Raw genomic sequence first — 26,366 nt, forward strand, 5'->3', positions numbered from 1 at the left:
CATTGACTTTCAGACAGGGCTCTCAATCTTGTCAGACTCGGAATCCAAGAGTGGGAACCAAGTGGCAGCCTCAGCAGTGACAGTCTGGTGCATTAGGCTTTTCAAAGTTGTCTTAATAAATAACTAATGAATCTTATCTTAAAACTCTTTAATCCACACATAGCGTATGAGTGAACCATTTTTATTGCCACAGAAACTTGTTTTTTTTAAGAACCACAGATAACGAGAAGACTAAGATCTTTAATCTTTCTATGTACAGCTGCCAAATGCCACGACATCCGTTTCTTCCTATTGATTTCTAGGTTATCTAATGCTTCATAGATCTTATTGATGCCTTTCTGGAATACTACAAGAGTGGCATTAGAACCTCTTAATGAGCAATATATATATATAGCAGATATGTGTCTGTCCCAGTGCGGGCAAAAAAAACTGTATTGTATGTTCCAAATTTCGCTAATTTAAATAGTAAATAAAGGGACATGGAGGGAGCAGCTTTGTCCGATTCCTCAGATGCCATTTTTACGAAACATTGGTTCTGTCAGCCCATTTGCTCTTGGACTCTTGGCTGAGCTCATTAGTCAAATCTAGTTACAAGTTATGAGGTTAGCAACGCAGCTTGGTGCTCCACAGTTCTTCAGTTTAGCCCATAATTTCACCTAAATGATCTATCCAAAAGTGGAGAATTCGATGTATTCACACCTGTGATTAATAGTGGTACAACATGTGGATGATTAGGACATTTGTGCTATTGATGAAGTGCACACCTTGCTTTGGGGAGTAGCAGAGGACTGCACGTAGAACTAAATAGGTGAATGCAGTTGTAAATAGTTGGGTAGAAGATCGATATTTATAGATGGTGTAGTTTGGGGAACTCACAGGTCACATGAATACATTTTTAAGTAGGAAAAAGGATTTCTTGCAGCCGAGTACTGTAATGCTAACTTGTTCAAACCGAATGGTATGCAAACATTTTTCCTGTTTCCCCCCCATTGATTACACATCCATTGCTTTCAGTTGTTGCCATTAGAGATCCCAGTGCTAGACTTCACCATCCACCCACTTTGTGGCTTAAAGACACATTGTTCCTGGAAAGTTTACTGTCTTGTTGGCGTCTTGGTACTGTACTGTTCCTTCTGGCACAGCAGTCTTGCTGAGAACAGAACTGAGTATGCGTCAAATGGATTGCATGCGATTAGGCTCCCTTTATAACACGAGACAGGAAATTGATTGTAAGTGAATATGGATGAACTGTACATATGACTCTCTGCCAGCAGACATCTCATCTATACTGTACAGTTTTGAGTTCTGTTTCTGCTGTACACTCCACTAAAAATATATATTTTTCAGCGTATGGTGCTCAAACCTTTAACAAAATGAGTGTTTTACATTTTAGGCATCCTTGATTGAAGATGTAAAAAAGTGTTAATTATTTTATGTTAAAAGCATTTGTGTAGCACATTTCAGTCATTTGTATATAGCTGTAGTGCTGTCAGAATCTGTACACCCTTACGCCTGGTAATAGGATTTCTCATTAACTCTTACCAAGTTGGTCTATTGTTCCTGTGTTTAGTAAATGAAGATTATCGGTTAGTAGTGTTTGATTATCTTTTGTATGGGTTGATTGTCATTAAAATGTTATTTATGATTGTGCCAGGGATCTTTGTTGTGTAGTTTGTGTATGAGTGCTTTGAGTGTGGTATACAAAGAAAGGATTTGATTGTCTGTTCCTGTCAAATACAGCTTGAGGCACCAGTCCAGCACCTTATAAGCCAGAAATTAAGAGAACAGAATATTCCCTATGTATAGGTTAATTGTTGAAAAGTATGAGCGGAGACAAACTTTTAATTGAATAAGATTAAGCGAAATAGATGCTAAGATGCTACTCTTGAAATAAGTTCGTCGGGACACTCTTTGCTTGTGTTTTTCTAACTGAACTGTAAGGATTAAGCTGTTTTACATTATTGTGTGGGGATTGCTGATGAATTTTAAAGTGTGTTTTTCTTTGTTCTTATCATAGGTGTGTGCTGAAGATGGACCATCACTGCCCATGGATCAATAACTGCTGTGGACACCATAACCACGCCTCATTCACTCTGTTCTTGTTCTTAGCCCCTCTTGGTTGTATGCATGCAGCTTTCATTTTTGTCATGACAATGTACACCCAGCTTTACAACAGGGTAAGCAATGGGTACATGCTTATTTTCGGTTACTGATAAACCTGGTTACTCCCTACGCGTTTTGTTGTCTTCAAGGTTCACTGTTAAATCAGCCTTTTTTGTCCATTCAGTCTGATCTGATTTTGTATGTCCACCAGTGTGCATGATCTTGTCTTTCTGCTGTTAAATCTGATTCCTCCCCTTAATCCTGATCTTTTGTTTGTTGTTAATGTATCGTGTTTGTCTTTTAGCTTGTTTTACATAATGAAATCAAGTTAGGTGGCATATGGCATTCAGATGCTGAGAAACAGACATTGGAAAGAGATCCTTCTGTAATGTTCATAAAAAACAAATAATTTAGTGTTTAGCCTTTTTAAGGTATTATCAAACAGTTTTTCATGTTATTTTGAGTCTACTATACAGTAAATACAACTTTATAAATTCGAACAATGTATTTATTCCAAATTCATTTATTTCAGCGAAGAATTGGATTAATGGATGTCTTTGGCTATAAAAATAAATAAAATATATAAATACATAGTGCTTGATTTTCCAAAAATCGTGCAGAAAACACGAGCTGGACTCTTAGCAAACCGAACTGCAGAAACAAAGTTAGTCTAGAACTAAAAATGTTTTCAGCTTTTTCTTCAAAGCTGATTGATTGGACAAGGGTTGATGTCCTATTACACATTGGTAAGAATCACTTAATGAACGTATTTCAGAATTCTTCAAGGTCAAATAGAACCTCTGCTGCACTGATGATATTCAGAGTTGTTCGGGGATCAATTAAAAAAGAGAATGTCTTATTGATATTGTGATTGCATAATAATGGGTTAACCCAAAGGACCTGGGTACAGAGCAATACAAAAAACATCCGTCCTGAGGGGCAGCAAAGATATGTTAAATCAAATAACGTATCTAAATTCAATTTCAATTAATGCAGCGTAAATTCCAAACCAACAACGTTACTACATAAAAGCTGGGATAGCATGATGTACAAACAGGCTTTGGTTGTGAAAATTTTGTTTGTACACTTTGGGTCTTTCCCTTCTTTTCTTTCCATCACTTTATATCTCGCGTATAGCCCTTTACCTACTGAAGTCCCCACAGCCATGTATCCTCATGTAGCAGTGCTACTCATGCTCTAGTCAGCAGATGCTCAAACTCAATCTTTGTACCTAAGATGGTATTAGCAGGATCTGTGGCAACAATATTTATGTTGTAATGAAGGAAGTCCAGGTAGCCATAGTGTAGAGGAAGATGATTTATTAGGATTACAGGTAAGCTGGTAAGCAGATAGCCCTTAGCTACTTAGCAGATAGCCCTTCCAGGAGCAGCATCCTTGCTGCTCAGCCTACACACTCTAACTGACTCACTCTCAACCACACCAGGAACTCCAGCATTCCATTACATCACCAAGCACTACTGCATTTCACTACATCACATTTATACTGGCTAAGCAACAGGAAACGGGTAACTCAGGGAAAGGGTTCATACTAACCATTCAAGTCACAACTCGTCTCCTTCCCTTAGGGAGGGAAAACAATTAACAATATAAAAAATGTAACATGGAAATGCACAATATCCACTATCATAAGCAGAAGAGAAGAACATTTTGGTTAAAACAAACTAATTGCAAATTGAAAGGACAAAAGATGGAAAGAAAAACAAAATCAGTTGTACGACATTAAATATATAAAAATTACACCAATGTAGGACTATGCAGAAAATTAAGGGCACCACTGTGGTGTTACACCCTTACTCACACCCTGCTGTACACAACCGGAATTTAAAATGCGACATTCGCACTAGCTAGGGCGCACAACCCTACGCTCACCTTTGGGTACACGACCCCACAATGCACACACCTACTGTACACCTGATGGGACAAGAGTCTCAGGCAACGCACACAAGGGTACACCACCCTGTAAGGCGCACACTTACTGTACGCCTGATGGGATGAGAGTCTCGGGCAACGCACCTCCGGGTACACAACCCTACAACGCACACATATTGTACGCCTAACGGGACCTAACATCTGAGGCATTGCACTTGAGGGTTCACAACCCTACAATGCACCCATATACTGTATGACTGACAGGACCTAAAGTGTCAGGCAACACACACTAGGTTACACGACCCTACAACGCACACACATACTGTATGCTTTATGGAACCTAACCTCTCAGGCAACGCACTTGAAGGTACACAACCCTACAATGCACCCATATACTGTATGCCTGATGCGACCTAAAGTCTCAGTAAACACACACTAAGGTACTCAACCCTACAATGCACACACATTCTGTATGCATGACGGGACTTAACATCTCAGGCAACGCCCTTCAGGGTACAAAACCCTACAGCGTACACACGTACTGTACACCTGACGGGATCTATAGTCTCCCATCTTCGACGCTATTGTTGTAATGGAAAGAAGTCCAAGTAGCCGTAGTATAGAAGATGATGATTTTTTTAAGATTACAGGTAAGGTGTTAAGTAAGCAGCAGATAGCCCACCAGGAGCAGCGTCCTTGCTGCTCAGCCCAAAAACTCCAACTCTGTCACTCTCAATTACACCAGGCACTCCAGCATTCCATTACATCACCAAGACCTAAAGCATTTCGCTAGATCACATTCATACTGGCTGAGCAGCAGGGAATGGGTAACTACAAGAAAGGATGCATAGTAATAATTCGAGACACAATAGTTTACTTGTTTTAGAAAACTAGCAATTCAATTTGGTTACAAATATGGATGAAGGAATGAGCCTGCTGTTGTTGGTGGTGGCAGTTAATCTGGGTGATGGACAAAGTTTTTAAAAAATTTAAAAGAGGAGAAATTGGTGAATGATTGGATCCATGGAGGCATATTTACGCTTCTTCACAGGGGTGGTGAAACCAGAGAAATATAATGGATTTATGACTGGCACCAGGTGTGACAGTTGTTCTGGTCCACTTGAATTTGAACAAAGTTGGTAAAACACTGTTGCTCCACTCAAGTTTAAGCTAAGTATTCTGGACTACAGATTGATGAACCAAAGTATTAACTATTTAAGCAGTCAAATAATAAGTAGTTCAACTAGATGGAATTTGGTTGAGTTTTGCGAAAATCAGTTGAAAGGCCCATCCAACTATACTGGTTACATTGAAGTAGAGAATAACGTGAAGAGTGAGACTCTTTAAATTGTATAAAGTTGTGCAGCCAAGTTGGTTCAATCCCCTGAAGGAGTGAAAAAGTCATGAGTGGTGGAGGATCCAAGATTCAGGGCAGTCGGAAACAAATTCATGCCTTTGGAATAGATACATGCTGCATAGTCCCGTATAAGAGGCAGAGCTACAAATCTTGAGCATGTAACTTACCTGTAAGATTTACATCCACTGACCAAATTTTGCCCTAGTGTAAGGTGAGGCTTTGAGTTGTGAATAAATGTTACTGCTTTTTGATTACTTTTAAAAATGTAAATGATTAATGTGTAACTTTTAAAAGCTGATGTGGTTTATTAAATGAGTACCACTTTCAGGAGTTTTAAAAAAGTTCCACATATTTGCTAAGTTATAAGTTAACTAGGAGTGTAAAACATCCATGCTGCATGTTAAAAGTTAATTAGCAACATATTTACCTTTTACTTTCTTCTAACTGTTTTGTAGAGTTAATAAAAGTATCTCAGATTTATACAAATAATTAAAAAGAAGTTTGTTTTCTGGAAACACAACGCTTTGAAAATGTTGTCATGGTTTTGAAACAAGCAAATATATCAAAGTTTTCAAAAACTATTTGTGCATCTTACTACATTGAGATTGGTTGCCGAAAAATATAAATTTAAGATGCAATATATAGTAAGCTTTTTAATACTCCTACATTGTTTCTGATTTATGTCTTTAATACAGAATTCTTTTCTTAGGGACCGACATTTGAATTTCTTCTCACTCCTAGCATTGAAGAACATATTAAAAGTGAAGGCTATTTAAATAGAACTATCTCGTCCCAAATGCAAGGAAATGGAGTGGAAAAAACCTCTTTAGAATGGGATAAAGCAACATTGTTTTGTCTAAGATCTTGAAAGTCGAGTGGTCTATTTTTCCATTAAATATATCTTTGTTCTTGACATTATATTATTCACAATTTTATACTAGCATTGTTTTATGACATGCTTTGTAAAGGCAAAAGGGGTTTGCAACCACGTCTTAAATCCATGAATTGCAAATCCTCTGTCAACACTTTAGATGTCTTTCTAGTTTGAGAGTGAATGAACATAGATGCTGCATAGTGCTACCCTTAAGAAGATTCTTCTCACCCCAGTTTATGAGTAAGACGTAAGAGAGACGGGAGTAAGTAGTAACTGTCTGAAGGTCTTAACTTATAAATTTTTTGGAACCAGGACCGCAGCTCATAAAGGCACTCTTGTACAATAAAACTGTCATCAGTTGTTTTTTTTTTTTTTTCTTGGTCCTCATTCTGCCAATTAACTTGTTGGCAATACTCACTTTCCCTTACTGGGACCGGATGGGAAATAGTCTTTCCACACAAGAAATCTAGCCGTTTCGACTCCAACACCTCTTACGCATGACATACAAAAGATGCCAAAGAAGGGGACCAGGACCGACAGCTATTTATTGGCTTAATCATTGGACCCCATTCCTCTGGCACCAATCGACCAACATGGCCCATATCTTTTCCCGGCTTCTAGAATCGCATGCCATGTCTTGTTGGCTTATTTGTATGATACTTTTTTTAAACTCAGAAAAAAGGGGTGGAACAGCCGATTTCCAGGCTTTACAGCTCTCTCGTCTTCCCAATAAAATAACATCGAAAATTAATCCTGCCGCAATTTTGTTTGAAACCAAAATACTATCCTGGCCTAATCCAAAAAATATAAGTACAGGGGTCACTTCAATCTGGATTCCTGTTACCTTCGTCAAGAATTCACATAGATCAATCCAAAATTTTGTGATTGCAGGGCAAGTTAAAAACATATGACAGTCATTCGCTGAAGGATCTCGACATCTCAAACAGACATACTGATTTCCAGAAACTTTTGTCAGTTTCGCCGGAGACCAATAAACTCGATAAAGGGTAAAGAGATGATTTCGCTTAAGATATGCAGGCTTAACAGTCTCGTGAAGCAGTGTAAAGTAGCTCGACCAAGCATCACTCAGATCAGTATTTTCTGCGTCATTACTCCAAAGCTTTTGAATAGAACTGTCATCAGTTCTAATACAAAATGTCCACTTTGTAGGGTGCACTCAATGGAGCCTAATGTGAGGACTCGAAAGAGAAGGTTAAACTGTCCTAGCGTAAACATAATTCTGTCTGGGTTTTCTCTTGAGTGATCTGTACAAGCAAGCGATTATTACCTGATGCTAACCTTGACTGTAATTTAAAGAAGAAAACAGGTTAACAAGTCTGCCCTTTCTCAGTAAGCCATCTTATTTATCAAGATAAACATAAACAATATTGATGTTGGCTCTCTTCTTCAATCCCAACATTAACCTGTTGGTATCTTTTTCGTTTTTTAAAATTCAGTTCTGCTTTCAATTATCACAGAAGCTGCCCACAGGTACGTCTCAGGGAGTGCTCGGCTTATGATTAGTGCTTGACTGCACTGACCTTGCTACAAAGATCAAAGCAAAATGTTAAGTTTATAGTCTTCCTTCATAACGACTAAAATGTTAAGTAGTTATTCTCTTTTCAGATGTTTATTTGTAGTTTTCCCCTCTTAGAATTGGCGTTGGAGTGTAAAATTCTAGAGTCTGCCTGACTCTCTAATTCTTTGTGTTTTCAAATGAGAAAATATCTTGTTACTGACTCTCAGAAAGTTGTTTTGTTCCTTTTCTCTTACATACAGTTTGACTGAAACTGCCTTGGGTTCAAGGTATTTCAGTATCCTTTTTTTATATATTTTTATTTAAAGGAGTGTTGAATACTAAGAATTTCCTTAAATGGAATTCTGCTCCTTTTAACAAATTGGTTTTTACTTGTTTCACAACAGAGTAATGCTTCCAAAGTAATTATCATTGACATCTTTTCTCTGAATGGCGCATGTGCACCCTTACCTCAAGATCAGACCAGTCTCAAAATCTTCTTTGTTATTCTTTCTTTTGATGTCTCCAGGAGCCAGTGAGTCTTCGATCTATCCAGCAATAAGCTTTCTAAATAGCAAGTGGCTCATTCTTGGTGGATGCTGCTTTTATAGAAAGACCTGCCTAAGATGACCATACTATAGGAATTCTTTGACGTGTAGTCCTCTTTTTACTGAAACAGAAAACAGCGAGTTTAAGGATAGGTTTCAGACCATACTGTTTTCTGAATTCAAAGATGGATGAGCATTTAACCTGACGCATGTTCCTGCAGGTTTCATCTCTTTGCCATTGGGTCTAAGTCACTTTGATGTCCGGTTGCAGCTTGAGCGTGCTTCTCTGCATGCACTTTTATTGTAGAAACCTACTTGTCACAGCTAGAGCGCACTTCTTTTTTGTGGATTGATTAGTGATTAGATGGCCCTAGAGGCGTGACCTAAGGTTCTGACACCTAGCATGTTTGTGATTAATCTGCAAGTACTTTGCTGATTTTTGAAGGGACTGGGTATATGACAAGCTACTGTTATCTGATAGCAATCTCTGCTTTAACCAGAAAGGCATGAATCAAACTCAATTTGTAAAAACCCAAAATACACTTGACTTGAAATGAACTGGTGGAAGTGTCCTAATGCATTGGATGCACGTTTGCCTTTACACAACTATTAGAGTGCAAACTTATACTTGTGTAATCTTTGCAGGGTAATACATTATAATCATTTGGTTTTCAGGTATCCTTTGGATGGAATTCAGTAAAGATTGATATGAGTTTTGCCAAGAGAGACCCTCGTCCTATAATTCCCTTTGGCTTATCGGCTTTTGCTACCTCTTTGTTTGCCTTAGGACTGGCATTAGGAACAACCATTGCAGTTGGAATGTTATTTATTATTCAGGTGAGTGGAATAGCAATTTATTTTTATGATCAAAATATAATAATCATGCATTTTGTTTCGATCTGTGTTCTAGACTGAGAATTGCTCTGTTGATTTGGAAAATTACTTGCTATTTTCAATCATTATTTTGTCAAAAAGGCAATGTTTGATTTTTTTTCTTTTTTTTAAGCTCTAAACCGGTACTTAATCGTGTATGCTTTTGCGATTCCTGTTTATATGGAGACATTGAATGATGATAATTCAAAGTGTAGGGTTAGGAAGACAATGTCACCGATGAATGGTGGCGAGCTGTGGGAAAGGTGGAGGGTTCTAAAAATAAGTGGTACGGAGGGGATGGAGACAACGGCCAGCGAAGGGGGAAGCAGCCAACGCAGGTAGAGAGCAAGGAAACATACGTACTCCCATGATGTGCTAAAAGCAATTCCCTGAATGAGAGCAGTGGAAGATACGAGTTATCAAGTCAGATGGCTGGTAAAGAAGCTTTGCTCCACCTTGGGGAGAAACATAAGAGGCAGCAAAGTTATCGAATAAGAAAGAAGCATATGAGATTTGCAAGAAAAACATCTAATGAGAAGCAGTGGCCTGACCCAAAGCCCACTGTAAGTATTGGTATTGCCGGCAACAGTTGTTTCATTAACCGATCACTGAAGCTGCAGGCCTGGTAATTAGTACTGCCATCTAGGACCACGCTCGAGGCCAATATACATGCTGCATCAGCTTTCCAAGAATCCTTGCAAATCACATGTCAAATGTACAAACCTATTATTCATGAAAGGGGCTTGGTGGGGTTTCGTTTGTTATTAGCCTGGATATTTGATGTTTTTTTTTTAATTCTGGGACTCTCACCAAAGCTCTTGCTTTTGAGGAAATTAACAAATGTTGAGCCACACACATTGGTTCACCTAGGAAAGTCCTAAGTTGGAAGTTAAAATTGGTGGATGTGACCTTGTCTGAAGGAATTAGTCATCCCCATTTTGCCATGGTGAGTAGTGAAAGACAAGGTGTGTTGTGGAAAACATTTGTGGTATGAGAACATTTTTTACTTCTTATCTTTTTCAATTTCATGATGATGATGAGAGGATGTGGCCTAACCACTTGAGTAGTCGTCCTCGAAGCTGGGGAACCGGGTCCCAGTCTCGGCAGGGACATCCTGTGATTCTGGGAAAATCACTTAATCTCCCCGTGCCTATCAAAAATGAATGTGTCCGTCTGTAACGTAATTGGTGCTCATATAAAGCGCTCTGATACCTTTTGGGTCGAGTTTGCACTATATAACACAAAAAAATGCTAAATGCACCACTGGTATATTTTGACCTAGTTTAAATTATCCCACTTTTCATCACCAGTCATTAACTTAAGTAGATATTTTATATGAATACCATCTACCTACATTTCAGATCTAAGACATAATTAAGTTAACATTTCCTTGCCATGTTTTGTGAATGGCAAGATGAGCTGTTACTTAAACACATATAAGTGTAACTTACCATTGTCAGTTGTCTGTTTTGTAAATCAACACCATAGTGCTTAAGTGAATAATGCATTGGCATAATAACATGGCAAGACCATAATAATATAGGCCAGTCCACTGTTTTTTGTTGTTGTTTGCTTTGTGCGTTGATTCAGCCATTTCTGCATTTGTTACCACTAAATATTTTGCTTTGCAGTTATTTGATGGGTCATCATCAGGAGAGAAAAAGTTATATGAAGCATCTGAGTTAGACATTGGAAATTAGCAATGTGTTAATGAGTCTCTTCTGTATGTCACTCACAAGTGATCCTAGGAAAGGGCTCATGTTTCCATCTCTTTGTAACCGAAAACTGCAATTAATTCTTCAGGTGCAAGTAGCCTTAATTGCACTGTGGCAGGGTAACCAGTATCCAGGGAGCTCAAATGACCATGGTCAGTGTTCCAGTTGCAGAACTTGTGTTGAAGCCTTGGATTCAAATCGGACCAAGACGGATACATCCTTTGATATTTCTGAGTTCTATAAAGAGGCAACTATGAGATTTAATATGAGATTTAATATTGTACCAAATTTTGTAAAAACGTTTTTCAGGTAGAACATTGGTTAAACACGATGTAGCACTGGTACATTTATTGTAAGGTGCATTACAATCCCCTTCTGCAAAAGTAGATAGACTAGTATTGAAGATAACAATAAGACACGTTTGACTCAAAGATGATTTTCTTTGAAGAAGGGTCATTATTGGAAGAGGGGGGTTTAATAAATATTTAATTTTGAGGTCTACCCGATTCTGCTAAGTTATAGAATGCTTGCTTACAGTGCAAGACCAGCAATGATCGGTATTTTTGCTGTTGTTTTTAATGTATCTTTCTAATGTTACTGTGTTCATGTTAAAGAATGATAGCTATTTAATTAAATTAAATCATTATATTTTATTTTTATATCATTGAATTCCAAAACATTTTCATCCGGTCAGCCTTTTGCTTCTCCCAAGCAACGTTTTTATCAAAGAGAATTGTGAATTGGAGATCCATTCCCTATCTGGAGATAAAATCCATCCCCTCCAGGTTAGTCTAACAGTTAGAGCAGTAAAATCATGTGTGTTGAAGGTGTTTGCTCGCATATTTCTAGTTCTTTAGGGCGAACTAACAGTACATATTGAACATATTATATCTAATTGTTGATTTAAAGACGTGTTACCTAATTAAATAGCTGCTTGATGCTCCTGAAGGCTGAGGTAGTTTGTATTGATTTTGAAAGTGTATAGTTTTTATTGTGGAGTGAATTGGCCACAGATGTGTACACAAAGGCCAACTTCAGGGCACATAGAAAGATTAAGACAAAATGTTAATGGGTTGGTTCCGTAAAAGGAAACAATCAGAATAAGATATCCCCTCCAAGGGAATAGAATTCCAGAAGTGATCACCACCCCAAGTGCAAGTGACCGAATTGTTGCTCACCAAATTTACCTTAGTTTTAAATTATAACCGTGGACATTAAGAGTTTTCCTTCATCACGTGTGTTGATGCAGTGGCTTAAGACCCTGTGAGAGCTCAAGACCTGGGCCTTCGACTGAACCGCAGATTCAGCCCATCCCCACAGTGCCTAGAGACCCTAACAGGAGTAGTTGTGCTTTACAAGAAACCTGATAGATTAAGAGCCATGTGTAGGGAGGCATGAACTACCCTTGGCATTCTTCATGGGACAGGTCTTGGTCAATTTCATATCTACCCTATTAAAGATAACTTTGGCAGTTCGGGGATGGGCCAAGATGGCGACCGGAGCGGATGCTCAGTGAGGAGCTCTGCACCAGCACAGGCCGAATAATCCTGAATATACCGTAAACACCCATGATCGGCCGCTGAGACTAGAACTGTAGCACAATCCTGTGAGGGCTGCCTCAGATGTCCCTGGACGTGACGGCAAATGCTTCTGACCAAAGCCCGGCTCCTGTATTTGGGGCCTTGGGCAACACAGCGGTGGCAACGCAGTGGAAGCGTGCTGCAAGATCGCAGATGAAATACAGCACCCAACAGAGAGACGCAGGAGAGGTGGAACACTCCTTGAAGAGATAAGAGGACTGAGTTGAACACAGAGGAGGACTGCTGCTACTACGCAATGCTCGAACAAAGACTGGGCCGACAAGGGAAGTGAGGACCTGGCCTGAAAGTGGACCGTGGCAGTATAGATACACAAGTCAATGTGACCCAGGAGCTGGCGGTGAAACAGACCCAGCAAGAGGTGAGCCTGGCGATCGCGGCGGAGACCCAGTGACATTGCCCCCGATGGCAGAGAGGTGTGACGCAGCTCACAATCGATGAGCGCCTTTAGAGAACGTGTGCCTGGTCTGGAGGGTGATAGTGGATGTACTGGACATTACGAACGGACTGCAGAAGCCTGAGGGGTGGTGAAGAAACGGTGGGCCCTAGATGATCCCCGAGACCGCGAGGAAGGCCGTAACAAAGAAATATGAACTAACAGGGCAGAGGAGTGCGGCACCGCGGTGGTCTGTGTGGGGAAGGCCCCTCCCCTAGAATGGACATAGGCGCTGCAAGTTTGAATAGATAGAAAGGGGCCGCAGACCCACCTATACACACGAATAGTGACGGTGGAGCCCACAGGAGGCAGATTGCCTCTCGAACTGGCAGGGAACGGCACTGAAACTACGCCCGGCTAAGACTGGACTACCCGTGCAACATACCTACAGTTACTTTAAACAGAGCGAAGAAACACCATTAAAAGAAAAATACACAGGAAGTGGGTACGAAATGGAGTAGTTGACTCTCACTCCAGTATCCCAAAACTGTGGGCGAGAGACCCCAAGTCCCATACCTGGGGAGGCAATCTCCCTGCATTGACCGCGGACCACACCCAGACCCTGCGGAGCAACTAAAGCGAGCTATAGTGGACATCAGAGTTCCAAAATGTGGAGCATTGGTAGCCAGACTGAAAATACTGCCAGAGAGAAGACGCAGAGTTGAGGAGCCTCCGCAGCTGCGAATACCTGAGCCAGGTCAAGCACGAGTCTCCCTAAGAAAGCAGAATGTGTCAAGCGAAGCCTAAGGAAGGGAGCGGCTGACCAGAAAAAGGGGGGGGGGACACCTCTCAGGCATCAGGGAACTTGCAGGCAGAGGAAATAGATGGACAAGATCAATCAATTCACGTACATCTGGATAAAATACTGGCGGCTATTGCTCACACAAAGGCTACCCCGCAGCATGACATGGGGACTGTGTCTGTTTGTCTTGGCCTGTTGCAAGCGGAACACGACAAACTTGTTAATAGGATAAAAAAAGTGGAACTGGCAGTGGAAGAACTGGTGCCAGAACTTAAGACCACATTACACGACCTAACTGACCTTACTGCAGGGTGGCGACATTAGAGAAGAGGGCTGAAGACACAGAAGGTCGTAAGCAGCAAAATAACATCAGTGTAGTAGGGATACCAGAAGGGGCAAAAGACACAGACATGATCACGTGCCTCGAAACATGGCTCCGACAAACAGTGACTCAGAAAGGACTCTTGAAATTCTTTGCACTTGAAAGGGCACATAGTCCCATCGCGACATCTGGCACCTGGCTGACCTCCGCGCCCAGTGGTGTTATATTACAGAGACCTAGATGCCATTATCCAACACTCCCGTAATCACGGCCCATATACGATTGGCAACAACAAAGTATCAGTTTTACCAGACTTTACGACAAAAGTCCAAATGCAGTGGGCCTCCTTCCTGGAAATCAAGAAAGCTATACGGAGAGAAGGAATACAGTATTCGCTGCAATTACCGGCCAAGCTCAAACTGCAAATAGAGGGCAAAGCACATTTTTACGACTCCCCAGAAGAAGTGTGGGAATGGCTAGAGATGTATAAAGCAGGCGACCAGCCAACAGATTTACAAAAAGGTGGAAGGGCAGACCCCAAACCACAGTGCAGAATACTCAGGAGATCATCACGCCGACCAATGGTGCAGAAATCTAACTTCAAAGTGAGACGAGTTGCACTCCTTGCTTTCTACAAGTTTCTCCAATTTTTAAACTTTTAGCTTATAACTGTTGCGTGCTCAGTGGCGTCGCGCTCAGCCCAAACAGCACGTTTTTCTAAACAACAACATTTTCGGGACAACCTTCTGCCCAAATCCACTGGCACAGCCAAAACTGCATTTGCAATAAATCATTCTTCTCATGTTCATCTTATCCATTATTCAAAACGTTAATTTTCCATAAATACTCCATGTATTCCCTTTTGGAATGGTTTGGATCTTCATGCAAGCGTTAAGCCATTTTACATATTTCTGATGTTCCTGCCGGGCCATCCGAACCTCTCTTCAAGAACACGACTGGAGGCAAATTTATTCATAGCAGTTTATTCAAAATCCAATGCATTTCGGGCCTCAAGGGCCCTTCGTCAGGGAAAACTGTAAATGACAATTACACACATTTTAATTTTCTCATTACTAATATAAACTGACTAATACAACAGTATCTCATGCTTAAAGTTGCGCTTTTTTCTTAATCTCAAAGGTTAATTTGGCTGAAGTGCATATTATTCCTTGTTGAAACCCCGCTCTTTCATGGTTAAAATAGCATCCTCTCACTGAGTCATAAATTACCTTGCTTTAACCCCAACTTCTTACGTTCACCATCTGCTCATTAACTTACTAAGCATCCCCCTTCTAAATCTTTCGTTGTGCTTCCCATTACTCTCGGTCTGCAATGTGAACATCCATTCTTTTTCAAAGACAGCATTTCTTTGTCTAAAATAGCATAACTCATCTAATCTTACCTGCTGGGAAGCAAAGCGTCCTCCTCCCTCCTAATTAAGTGGAAATGCGAAGGAGGGCTTCTGGAGAGGAGGGGCTAAAATGTGTTTAAATACTCGAGGGTAGAAGGGAAAGTAGAAATCACATTTTAAAAAGGAGGGAGGAGGACGCTTTGCTTCCCAGCAGGTAAGATTAGATGAGTTATGCTATTTTAGACAAAGAAATGCTGTCTTTGAAAAAGAATGGATGTTCACATTGCAGACCGAGAGTAAAGGGAAGCACAACGAAAGATTTAGAAGGGGGATGCTTAGTAAGTTAATGAGCAGATGGTGAACGTAAGAAGTTGGGGTTAAAGCAAGGTAATTTATGACTCAGTGAGAGGATGCTATTTTAACCATGAAAGAGCGGGGTTTCAACAAGGAATAATATGCACTTCAGCCAAATTAACCTTTGAGATTAAGAAAAAAGCGCAACTTTAAGCATGAGATACTGTTGTATTAGTCAGTTTATATTAGTAATGAGAAAATTAAAATGTGTGTAATTGTCATTTACAGTTTTCCCTGACGAAGGGCCCTTGAGGTCCGAAATGCATTGGATTTTGAATAAACTGCTATGAATGAATTTGCCTCCAGTCGTGTTCTTGAAGAGAGGTTCGGATGGCCCGGCAGGAACATCAGAAATATGTAAAATGGCTTAACGCTTGCATGAAGATCCAAACCATTCCAAAAGGGAATACATGGAGTATTTATGGAAAATTAACGTTTTGAATAATGGATAAGATGAACATGAGAAGAATGATTTATTGCAAATGCAGTTTTGGCTGTGCCAGTGGATTTGGGCAGAAGGTTGTCCCGAAAATGTTGCAGAAATCTAACTTCACAAACAGCACGAGAACGTTGTGCAGCACTGCAGGCAGTGGTGGAAGTCATGTCTCCACAGATCACGAAACAGAAGGTTGAGACTGGAGAGTCAATGAAGAGTGTTATGCAACTTCCTGTGGTGACACCAGGCTCGGCGGATGACATTATTTGAAATACCACAAGGAGATCAGTACTGTTAATGAAGTGTGTGGGGAAGGATAGGAATAATGTGCCTTGGGGGGTGGGGGCACTGATGGGGTCAATGCTAAAGAGTTGCCAGGAGACACTCTTTCGGAGGGCTTAAAGGAACTATATAGAAGGGCTTTGATTGTGATGTCTATCTGAGGGCATGCAGTATATTGCGAGGGGGCTCAGCGCAATTGGAATGGCTGTAATGCAAAAAAATGTTGCCTGGGCAGGACTGAATAGCTACTGACCACATCAACTAGATCGACTCCCACATGGACATGGCGAGAGTCATCTATTTTTCTTATTTTCTAATTTTGTTACAGGTTTGGGCTGCAAGTTTAAGTTTAAATCACTTCTAAAGCGCACGTACACCTGACGGTTTCATGGCGCTGTGGTTCACTAAACCTCAATAAGCAGGAGGGGGCCAGGAGACAGGAAGAGACTCATTGGGGGAAGGCTTGTGAAAAAAGAAAAGTTTTTAATGTTTTTCGGAACAGAGGATATTGGGTAAGGGACCTGAGTTGAAACGGAAGTGAGTTCCAGAAGGTGGGGGCGATGGTGGAGAATTTGGAGCCTCCCCATTTTTTTCGACGAAACCGGGGGACAGCCAACAGATGTTGGGAAGATGATCGTAATTCTCTGGCCGGGGTATAGAGCTTTATCTCAGAGGAGATAAAGGCAGGGGCGGATCCTGACAGAGCCTGAAAGGTAATGCAACCCATCTTGAAGAACAGTGAGCATTCGCGAGTAGGGAGCCAATGCAGGGATTTCAGGAGCGGGGTAACCTGATGTGACTTGGCCAACTTATAGACTAGTCGAGCGGCCTGGTTCTGCACCAGTTGAAGCCGTCGAACATTGTAGGCGGGCATGCCACAGTATAAGGCGTTGCCGTAGTCTAATTTAGAGACTACCATAGCCAGTACAATGAGTTTTAGGGCAGGGAAAGAGAAGAAGCGGGATACCTTGCGGATGGTGCGGAGGGAAAGGAAAGAAGAGGACACCACCGAACTCACCTGGGAGTGCAAAGTGAGTTGATCATTGATCTTGAAACCGAGCGCTTTGACGGAAGGAGAGGGGGAAGGGGGGGGGAACCCAAGGAAGGGGGCCAAAAGAGAGAGGACCAGGGGCTGGCACAACTACCAGTCAAAACCAGTTCGGTTTTATCCGGGTTTAGTTTTAGGTGGTTGTGGCTCATCCAGTCCCGGATGAAAATCATAGTGGTTTGAAAGTTGAATATAGGATCAGGGGATGAAGAAAGATTGAATATGAGCTGGAGGTCATCCGCATAATTAAATACGGAGACCTCCATTTGTTGAAGGGCGAAAATAAGAGGGGCAATATAGAGATTGAAAAGTAGTGGGGAAAGGGAGGAACCCTGGGGAACCCCACATGGAACCTTACAGGGCTCAGCCGAGAACTCGCCCAGCCGCACTGCTTGGGTGCGGTCCCTTAGGAAGGAAGATAGCCAGACCAGGGCTACTCCGCCGACCCCGGCCGCCCCGACACGGGAGAGTAGGATGGAGTGGTCCACCGTGTCGAAGGCGGCGGACAGGTCGAGGAGGACCTGGGGAAGGTTGGTGTCCATACCTTCTCTAAGGTTGTCAAGCACGGATAGCGCCACAGACTCGGTGGAGTGAGCAGGCCGGAATCCGGCCTGACGGGGGGGCCAAAACCTGGTTTTCTTCCACAAACAAAGTAAGGGCTCTGGTCACATGCCGTTCCAGTACTTTCCCTAAAAAGGGAAGTAAGGAAATAGGTCGGAAGTTGGCAGGAGCAGAGGGGTCAGCGCCAGGTTTTTTTAAGATGGGGAGAATAATGGCTGTTTTAAGAACTGGAGGAACAACGCCCTGAGATAAGGAACAGTTGAGAAAGGAGAGTGAGGGTAGCACACAAGTTGTGAAAATGAGCCTGAGGATGTGAGCAGGGCAAGGGTCTAGAGGGGAACCTGATTTAACCAAAGGTAGAAGGGAAAGAAGAGATTCTTCTGTTAAGAGGGGGAGTGAGTCAAAACGAGCCTTTGCAGAGGGGCTGGGGGGATTGTGGAAAGTAGAAGGGGGAGGAATATTGACTTTGATTTTTTCAATTTTATCCAAGAAATAAGTATTCAAGGAATCGCATAGGGACTGTGACGGCGGGGGTTTAAGAGTGGTTCTGTCAGCGTAGGCAAGATTGTGGACTATGGAGAATATTTCTTTAGCCTGATTATCAGCGGCTAGGATTTTAGAAGAGAAATATTCTGTTTTGGTGGATAAAATTGTTTTTTTATATTGGGACAAGAGAGAGGTGTACAGAGAGGTGTACTGGGTTTTGAGGTTAGGACAGTATTGGCGTCTCCAGGCACGTTCGGCATGGCGAACTGAGAGTTTTTGCACCTTAAGGTCCTCACTGAACCAGCGGTTAGAGTCGTTAGGCCGTTTGGAAGAGACTCGTCGGAGGGGAGCAATCAAGTCGCAGCCTGACACGAGCCATAAGTTGATAGAATCGGCTTGGGTTGTAAGCGGTAATCCAAGTAAATCTGGGCAAAGGGGGAGGAGTGTGGAGACCACTAAGGATGTGTCAATCCGGCCCCAAGAACGTGCCCAGATATTTTTGGGAAGTGGGGGCTTAGAGGTTAAGTCAAGGGGTGAAGAGAAAGAAATCAAAAAGTGATCAGACCAGGGACAGGGGGAAATAGAGAGAGACATTATAGGGCAGTTAAGAGACCAGATCTGGTCGAGGGTGTGTCCCTGAGTGTGAGTAGGGGAGTGAACATAAGAATTAAAGTTGAGGGAACGAAGGGTGTCAGAAAATTCTTTGGAAATAGCGCATTCAGCTGGGTCAGAGGGCCAAAAATTAAAGTCGCCTAGCACCATGATGGAAGAGTTGTTAACCGCTAGGGTGGCCACCAGCTCTTGAAACCCAGGGAGAAAGGCTGGGTAAGGTTGGGGGGGGCGATACATGAGTAGACAAGTAAGGGGGACTTTGAGGGAAAGAGAGCGGACTACTAGGAAATCCGAAGTGGCAATAGGGGGGAAAGTGAGAGGCTGGAAGAGAAGTTCTTTCCGAGCGATCACGGCGACGCCCCCGCCCACTTTATCCGTGGATCGATCGGCTCGGAGCGCGTAATAGGTGGCAGGGAGAGCCGCTAATAGGGAAGGGAGATAACTATCACGAAACCAGGTCTCTGTGAGGAATAAGAGATCAGGTTTTTGTAGATCTAGAAGAACAGAGAGCTCATGATAGTGCTTAATGGCAGAACGCGTGTTAAGGTAACAGATGGAAAGAGAAGCAAGTGTGGGTGCAGTAGGGTGCTCAGGACAGGAGACGGGAGGGGGCACGGGGGGAGGGATGGGGAGGGGGGAAAGGGTGAGGATATGGAGGCTGTGAGTCCCAGGCTGTTAATATGAGAAGTCACAGAATCGTAGATCGGCCAGGGGCCTTGAAGACCGTGAAGTTGGGCAGACGTGTAGTGTCTTAATGGGACAGGGGGGGTGGCCCTTGGTCCGGTCGGTCACGGACGGGCGCAGACGGGCTTGCCTTAGGCGCGCCTTCGGCGCGCAATCGTCGCGCCCGCTGCGCTCGTCCGCTGCGCTTCCGGTAGGGACACATACTTAATGCAAGTGGAAGAGAGGGTTGGGAGGGGGTGTGGCCAGCGCAGGTGGGCGTGTCCTGCTGGTCGCGGAAATGGCGGCAATAATAATAATAACAAAACACCTCACCCGCTGCAGCGATTAAATCCGCTGTGCAGGGGTGTCTCAGCCAGAAGAGAATTCAATGTGCCAAGATAGGTGAGTAAGTAGTTAAAAACACAGTGAAATACAATTTTTTTAAAAAGGTTGCAAAAGATCGCTGCTCCCGGCTGTGCCTCAGGAGAAATACGGTGAACTGGACGGCGCTCGTAGTCAGCGCTAGATATAGACCTGGTGGCGGGGGCGTGGCCAGCGCAGGTGGGCGTGTCCTGCTGGTCGCGGAAATGGCGGCAATAATAATAACAAAACACCTCACCCGCTGCAGCGATAAATCCGCTGTGCGGGGGTGTCTCTCCCAGAAGAGAATTCAATGTGCCAAGATAGGTGAGTAAGTAGTTAAAAACACAGTGAAATACAATTTTTTTAAAAAGGTTGCAAAAGATCGCTGCTCCCGGCTGTGCCTCGGGAGAAATACGGTGAACCGGTGCAAGCCGTCGCGATACTACCCAAGAGAGGGGGAGTTACTTGTTTATGAAGTTTTGTGATTGTCCTGTGGTGCTACTATCAACTTGCTTTGAGAGGAGAATAGATGGGGGGCGGGGAGACCATGACTTAGAACAGGATGGCTATAGTTTCCATAGCACGAGTGCCCCAACAGTTTAAGATGCTGACATGGAATGTCCATGGACTGGGATTCCCTGCTAAGCGTCGAAAAATACATAGCTACATTAATAGAAGAGGTGCACAAATTGTCATGGTGCAGGAAACTCATCTGACAGCAGAGGAGGGGGCTAGGTTGAGATGAAAATGGTGCGGTCAAGTACATGTGACCTCATATTCAGCCTTCTCTAGAGGGGCTTTAATTTGGATACGACCCAGCACCCCATTAACGATGCAGACTATGGTGATGGACCCAGAGGGTAGATTTGTGTTCGTGGATGCTTGTTTCTGGTCCAGAGGTGACATGGCTTGGCAGTTCTGGCTGGACTGTTCCCATGAGGCACAAGGTCAAGACTGATTTGCATATAGCTGTGTCTAAACTGGGGTGGCGAAGTGAGCTAAAGAACGATGATGGATTGAACCCAGATCTGTGCATGGGGGTGAGTGTCTGAAAAGTTTCAGCGCTCTGTCCACTATCTCCTTGTGTTTGCTTTGTTCGCCCTAGGTTGGCAGGGTATGCCCAGACGTGGGTCACTTGCTCACTTTGCCACTCGATTCAAGCTAGCCTTGCTGATGAGGGCTGTTAGCCCAAAACCGGTCCCAGGATGCTTGTTTCCGGTCCAGGGAAGATGTGGCTTGGCAGTTAGGGCTGGACTCTTCCCATGAGGCACAGGGTCAAGACTGATTTGCATATAGCCGTGTCTGAACTGGGGTGGTGAAGTGAGCTAAAGAACGATGATGGATTTAACCCAGATCTTTAACTGGGGTTGAGTGTCTGAAAAGTTTCAGCGCTCCATCCATTATCTCCTTGGGTTTGCTTAGATTTGTGTTAGTGCAAGGTAGGCAGGAAATTGTGTTGGAGTGTTTATGCCATGAATTATGACCATCTGGCGTTCTTAGAGAAAATGTCTACATCCCTATCCTCCGTACATGGGGTTGAGGTGTTACTAGGTGGGGATTTTACTTGTGTAGCAGATGCCGAACTGGACTGCTCTATTTCCTCCACCCCCCCCATTACATGATGCAGTAGCCATCAAATTAGTGCGGGGGTTTAAGAATTGGTTGACACAATGGAAGTTTGACAACATCTGGGGACTGCAGCACGGACAGACCCAAGACTATTCCTATTACTCCCATCTATATAACCTACATACGAGACTGGATTTGTTTCAGTGTACAGACACACTGACAAACCGAGCAGTAAATACGGAATACTTAGGATGCACCTTTTTAGATCATAATCTCCTCCTTCTCTGCTATCAATCGTTAGTGGAGCCTACAGCCATGCCGACATGGCGTCTCGATCCAACCTTGTTAACACATGACTGCTTCAGACAATCACTAGAGGACAATGTGGTACAATATTTCCGATATAACCAGGACTCAACTGCCGCTAGAGCCACAGAATGGGAGGCGTTCAAGGTGGTAATAAGGGAGCACTGTCTAGGTGCCACGGTGGAATTGAGAAAAAACCTGCAGAAAGAGATATCCCAACTAGAGTCGCTGCTATACGAACAAGGGCGCAAATTGTCAGCAGATATGAGTACTCATACACAGCTAGAAACAACTAGGAAGGAATATAATGGGCCACTCAAGAGGATATGGACATTAGATGTACACAAATACATGAGGAGGGAGGCAAAGCCGGCAAGTTATTTACATGGTTAGTACAACCAGAAAGCAGGGGACCGCCAATAACACAAATTGTGACTGAAAACGGGGAAATGTTGTACCTCCCCTATGAGTTTCGTGCATATTATAAACACTTGTACGAGGCCCCCCTTATACTCCAGACAGAAAACCTGAGTGCTTTTTTAGACCTGTTGCAGCTGCGCACACTAGAACTGGGATTGAGGCGAGGACTAGGAGAACCAGTGACAGTGCATGAGATACAAGAGGCTATTAGAGAGATTGCCACTGGGAAGATGCCGGGACTGGATAGATCACTGGCAGAATTCTATTCACTAATGGCACAGACTTTGGCCCCCAAGTTACAGGCACTTTATGCAGAAGCGTGGTAGAAAAAGGTGCTACCAACCTCCACTAGTGCTGCATTGGTGATCACTCTCGCCAAAACTAAAACTGTAGGAGCAAGAGTATCTGAGTTTAGAGCTCTCTCTATGTTAAACTCAGACTTTACAATCCTGAGTAAGGTTTTGGCAAGACGAATATTGCCCTGCATGACGATGCTCGTACATAATGATCAGAGTGGGTTCATACCGTCAAAGGCCACATCGGCCAGTATCCGTCGACTCCTCCATGTCCTGCACCATCCACCCTGAGGCATTGATAATGTCAGTAGATTTGGAATACGCTTTTGACTCTGTGAGGTGGGATTTTCTGTGTGCTACAATGATGAAAATGGGACTAGCAAACGGATGGGTAAAATAGATCAATACACTGTACTCCCACGGCGCGGGTTAAAACCAAAGGGGGGGGGGTGATCTCGAGACCCTATGACATCTTTAGGAGCACCAGACTGAGGGGGAGGGAGGAGGGAGGAGGGAGGAAGGAGGGAGGGAGGGAGGGAGGAGGAAGGAAGGAGGGAGGGAGGAGGGAGGGAGGAGGGGGGGAGGAGGGAGGGAGAGAGGAGGGAGGGAGGAGGAGGGGGTGGGGGAGGGAGGAGGGAGGAGGAGGACACCCAACCCCCCGAGGCTATCCCAGCCAAACTCCTACACCCAACTGTAGAGGTTCCACACCCAGGACTGTTCCTACAGGGAGCGCTCTATTGCTGGAAACTATGCCAAAGACACACAGCTGGCCAAACACTGTATGCCCCAGGCCTGCCCTCAGTGGGGATCCCGCGTGGGACACCGCACATACTTTTCCTAGAGCCACAACTGATGAGCTGGACGGAGGCTGGAGTCAGCACAGTGGGCGACCTATGTCAAGATAATGAGTTGATCCCGCTAGAAGAATTCCTCGTCCAGCAATCTTTTTTAGACTTTTCTATAGCGCAAACTAGACCCGAGGAATCTGGTAGCAGAGCGATCTACATGAGCACCAGTTTCGTAACCTATGGAAACATTAATTTTTTTGTTAAGCACGGGCAGATTAAGTGATCGCAGGATGTTGAGCGTCGTTGCTGAGATTTGAACCCAGTTCCCCAGCTTCGAGGTCAACCGCTCTAGCCGTAAGGCTACATCATCTCTAGGGGTGGGCGGAATTTGCGAAATCCACTTTCGCAAATTATCGCGAAAATGTTTAAAATTATCGCAAACAAGCAGAAATATCGCGGAGATGCTGAATTTTTTTTCCCGCATGTTCGCGAGATTTTCTCCATGGTTGCGGGTCGCCAACTTACCCATGTGGTTGGGCGCGGCCATCTTGTTTTGAGTTGTCTCGCGGTGCATGATCGCGAGAAGAAAGACGTGATCGCGCGACGCATGACGTCACTGCGGGCGCGAACTGTCGCGAGACAGCGCAAATGGCTAAAAACAATCCAACATCTCATGGAGAACGCGACCGGATCAAGAAAACTTGTCGGCGAACGCAGGGATTCAGGTAAGGCGATCGCGCGAGAATGTATTATTTTACAGCGCGAGCAAGAAACAAATTATCGCCAAGCTGCGGAAAGCGGAAATTTTGACATTTTCGCGCTCTCCGCGGAACACGAAAACGGCAAATTATCGCAATTTCCGTGAACGGAACGAAATTTTTGCCCAGGCCTAATCATCTCCCCAGTATGGGCTGCCAAGTGGCCAATATCTTACTTGCCATTAAATGGTGAAGGCAATCAAGGAGTTGTGGGGCATAGTTCGGAGGGAGCCGCAAACACACAACACTTTACTGGCCCTGATCACGCTAGGCTCTGCAAACTACTATGGCACTACAGAGCTTTGACCAAGATGGTAAAAAGACCACTAGAGAAGGTCAGGACTACGTGGAATGAAGCACTAGGGAGAGCTCTAGAAGACAGAGTGGGCTAAAATACTCCAGAGTGCAAGGAAAATCTCTAGTAACACTGCACTAAAACTCATCCAGTTTAATTACATACTTATGGTTTACCTCACCCCACATCGATTAAATGTCATGTATGGAAGAGGAACACGTTAACGCCCCAGATGTGGGCAGCAAGATGCAGAATTTATACACATGACCTGGGGATGTAAGGTAATACAGGAATATTGGGATGCAGTGCTAGCCCAAATAAACGCGATATTGGCCAGGAACCTGCCGAACACAGTGGGGCTATGTATCTTGGGACTCTTTACAAGACCAAAGGCTAAAAAGGTAGGCTCACTGTTTATAAACCTGGCACTGGTCCTCGCGTGTATGCTGGTGGCCATGGCTTGGAAATCCCCGAAGAGCCCTAGGGTGACACAATGGGAACAGGATACAGATTGCTGGGCGTAGACAGAGGAAAGGGCCATACAGCGAGAAGAGAAAAGAGGTATCGGATGATGCCCCATTGCAGATTTATGGACTGAGATAATGAGGGGTTGGTACACTAGGACATTGAACGGATCAGAGGATGAGGTAAACACAGAGGGAACTACAGAATGAGTCGCTGATTAAAACAAGGCGGATATGAGGATTTGCGGGTAGCAGCAGATTACAAATGGAGAGGTTAAGTAGGCTCATGAAAAAGACTATTCTCTCCACCCCCCCCCCCCCCTCCCCTCCCCTCCCCCCCCCCCCCCCCACTGCACCACGCAGACCCTCTCCCATAAATGATGAGTATAGATTAAGCGCTACAGGACACACGCAATTAGCTCATAACCCACCCAGTTCTAGTGATCACTTGTTTCGATTTTAATATAGCAGACAGATGATCCTTATCGGAAATACAGACAGATAAACTCCCCTGAGTAAACACTATAGCCACACTGATCATAGGTCATAAATCCCACTGGAAGGAGGAATACTGGGAGGGGGGGCAAATATTGTGGTACAACACAAATGGACAGTGATAAATATACATTTTAGATTATGTAAAATGTGGAATGGAAAATAAGACTTTACACGAAGATGTACCCCAGAACGAGGAGAAATACGTATTAACAATTATGTATCTGATCGGATGTACAACTGTAAACCTATAAATGCTAATAAAAATATATTTTAAAAAAACGTTGGCAGTGCGCCAAAAAACGTGTGTTCAGTGCAAATTAGGTAATCTCCCTGTATGTCAATTGTTGTTATGCACGATATAAAAAAATGTGCTGTCTAAATATGTAAAAGCTTCCCTTGGGAGACACGTTTTGTCTCTCCGACTGCCATCCATTTACAGTGCTCCATTGCTCCCCATCTAGGGAGTTGCTACGCAAGAATCAATGCATATCTGCCCAAGTACTTTTGGACTAACAGAAGCAAATTTGAAAACCAAGGGCGTCCAAATATTTTATGTCACTGGTATCCTCATAGTACCAGTTGCGGGCCATATGTAGAGGGAATTCTTAAAACAGTTACTACCCAAGTCGGTGAAATCTAAGCATGCGGAACTGTGTTACCTCGATTCACATTCTGCTTGTCTGATTTCTTCAAGTTTTACTTTATTGGCTGGAGTGGAGCAGAATACTTTAAGTTGATTCTAAACATGCGCTATTACATCAGTAAAAGCCCGAGATCAGATTTTGAATGACCGCATTATAGCTTGGTTGCTCAGATGAGGGCCAGTAACTCAGTTTTGGGTT

At 43.5% G+C, this 26,366-nt stretch overlaps 1 protein-coding gene across 2 annotated transcripts in view; it reads left to right on the top strand.

Annotated features, from left to right (window-relative positions):
- ZDHHC6 (zDHHC palmitoyltransferase 6) overlaps nt 1-26,366 on the top strand; it is a 75,300-nt gene that overhangs the window by 15,367 nt on the left and 33,567 nt on the right. For both annotated transcript variants that reach the window (XM_085603409.1, XM_085603408.1), the window contains exons 4-5: nt 2,018-2,177; nt 8,964-9,125. In XM_085603409.1, coding sequence (XP_085459535.1) covers nt 2,018-2,177; nt 8,964-9,125 — 322 coding nt within the window. The remainder of the gene's footprint in view (nt 1-2,017; nt 2,178-8,963; nt 9,126-26,366) is intronic.

Source organism: Triturus cristatus, chromosome 1_2 (assembly GCF_964204655.1).
Source record: "Triturus cristatus chromosome 1_2, aTriCri1.1, whole genome shotgun sequence".
Taxonomy (NCBI): Eukaryota; Metazoa; Chordata; class Amphibia; order Caudata; family Salamandridae; genus Triturus; species Triturus cristatus.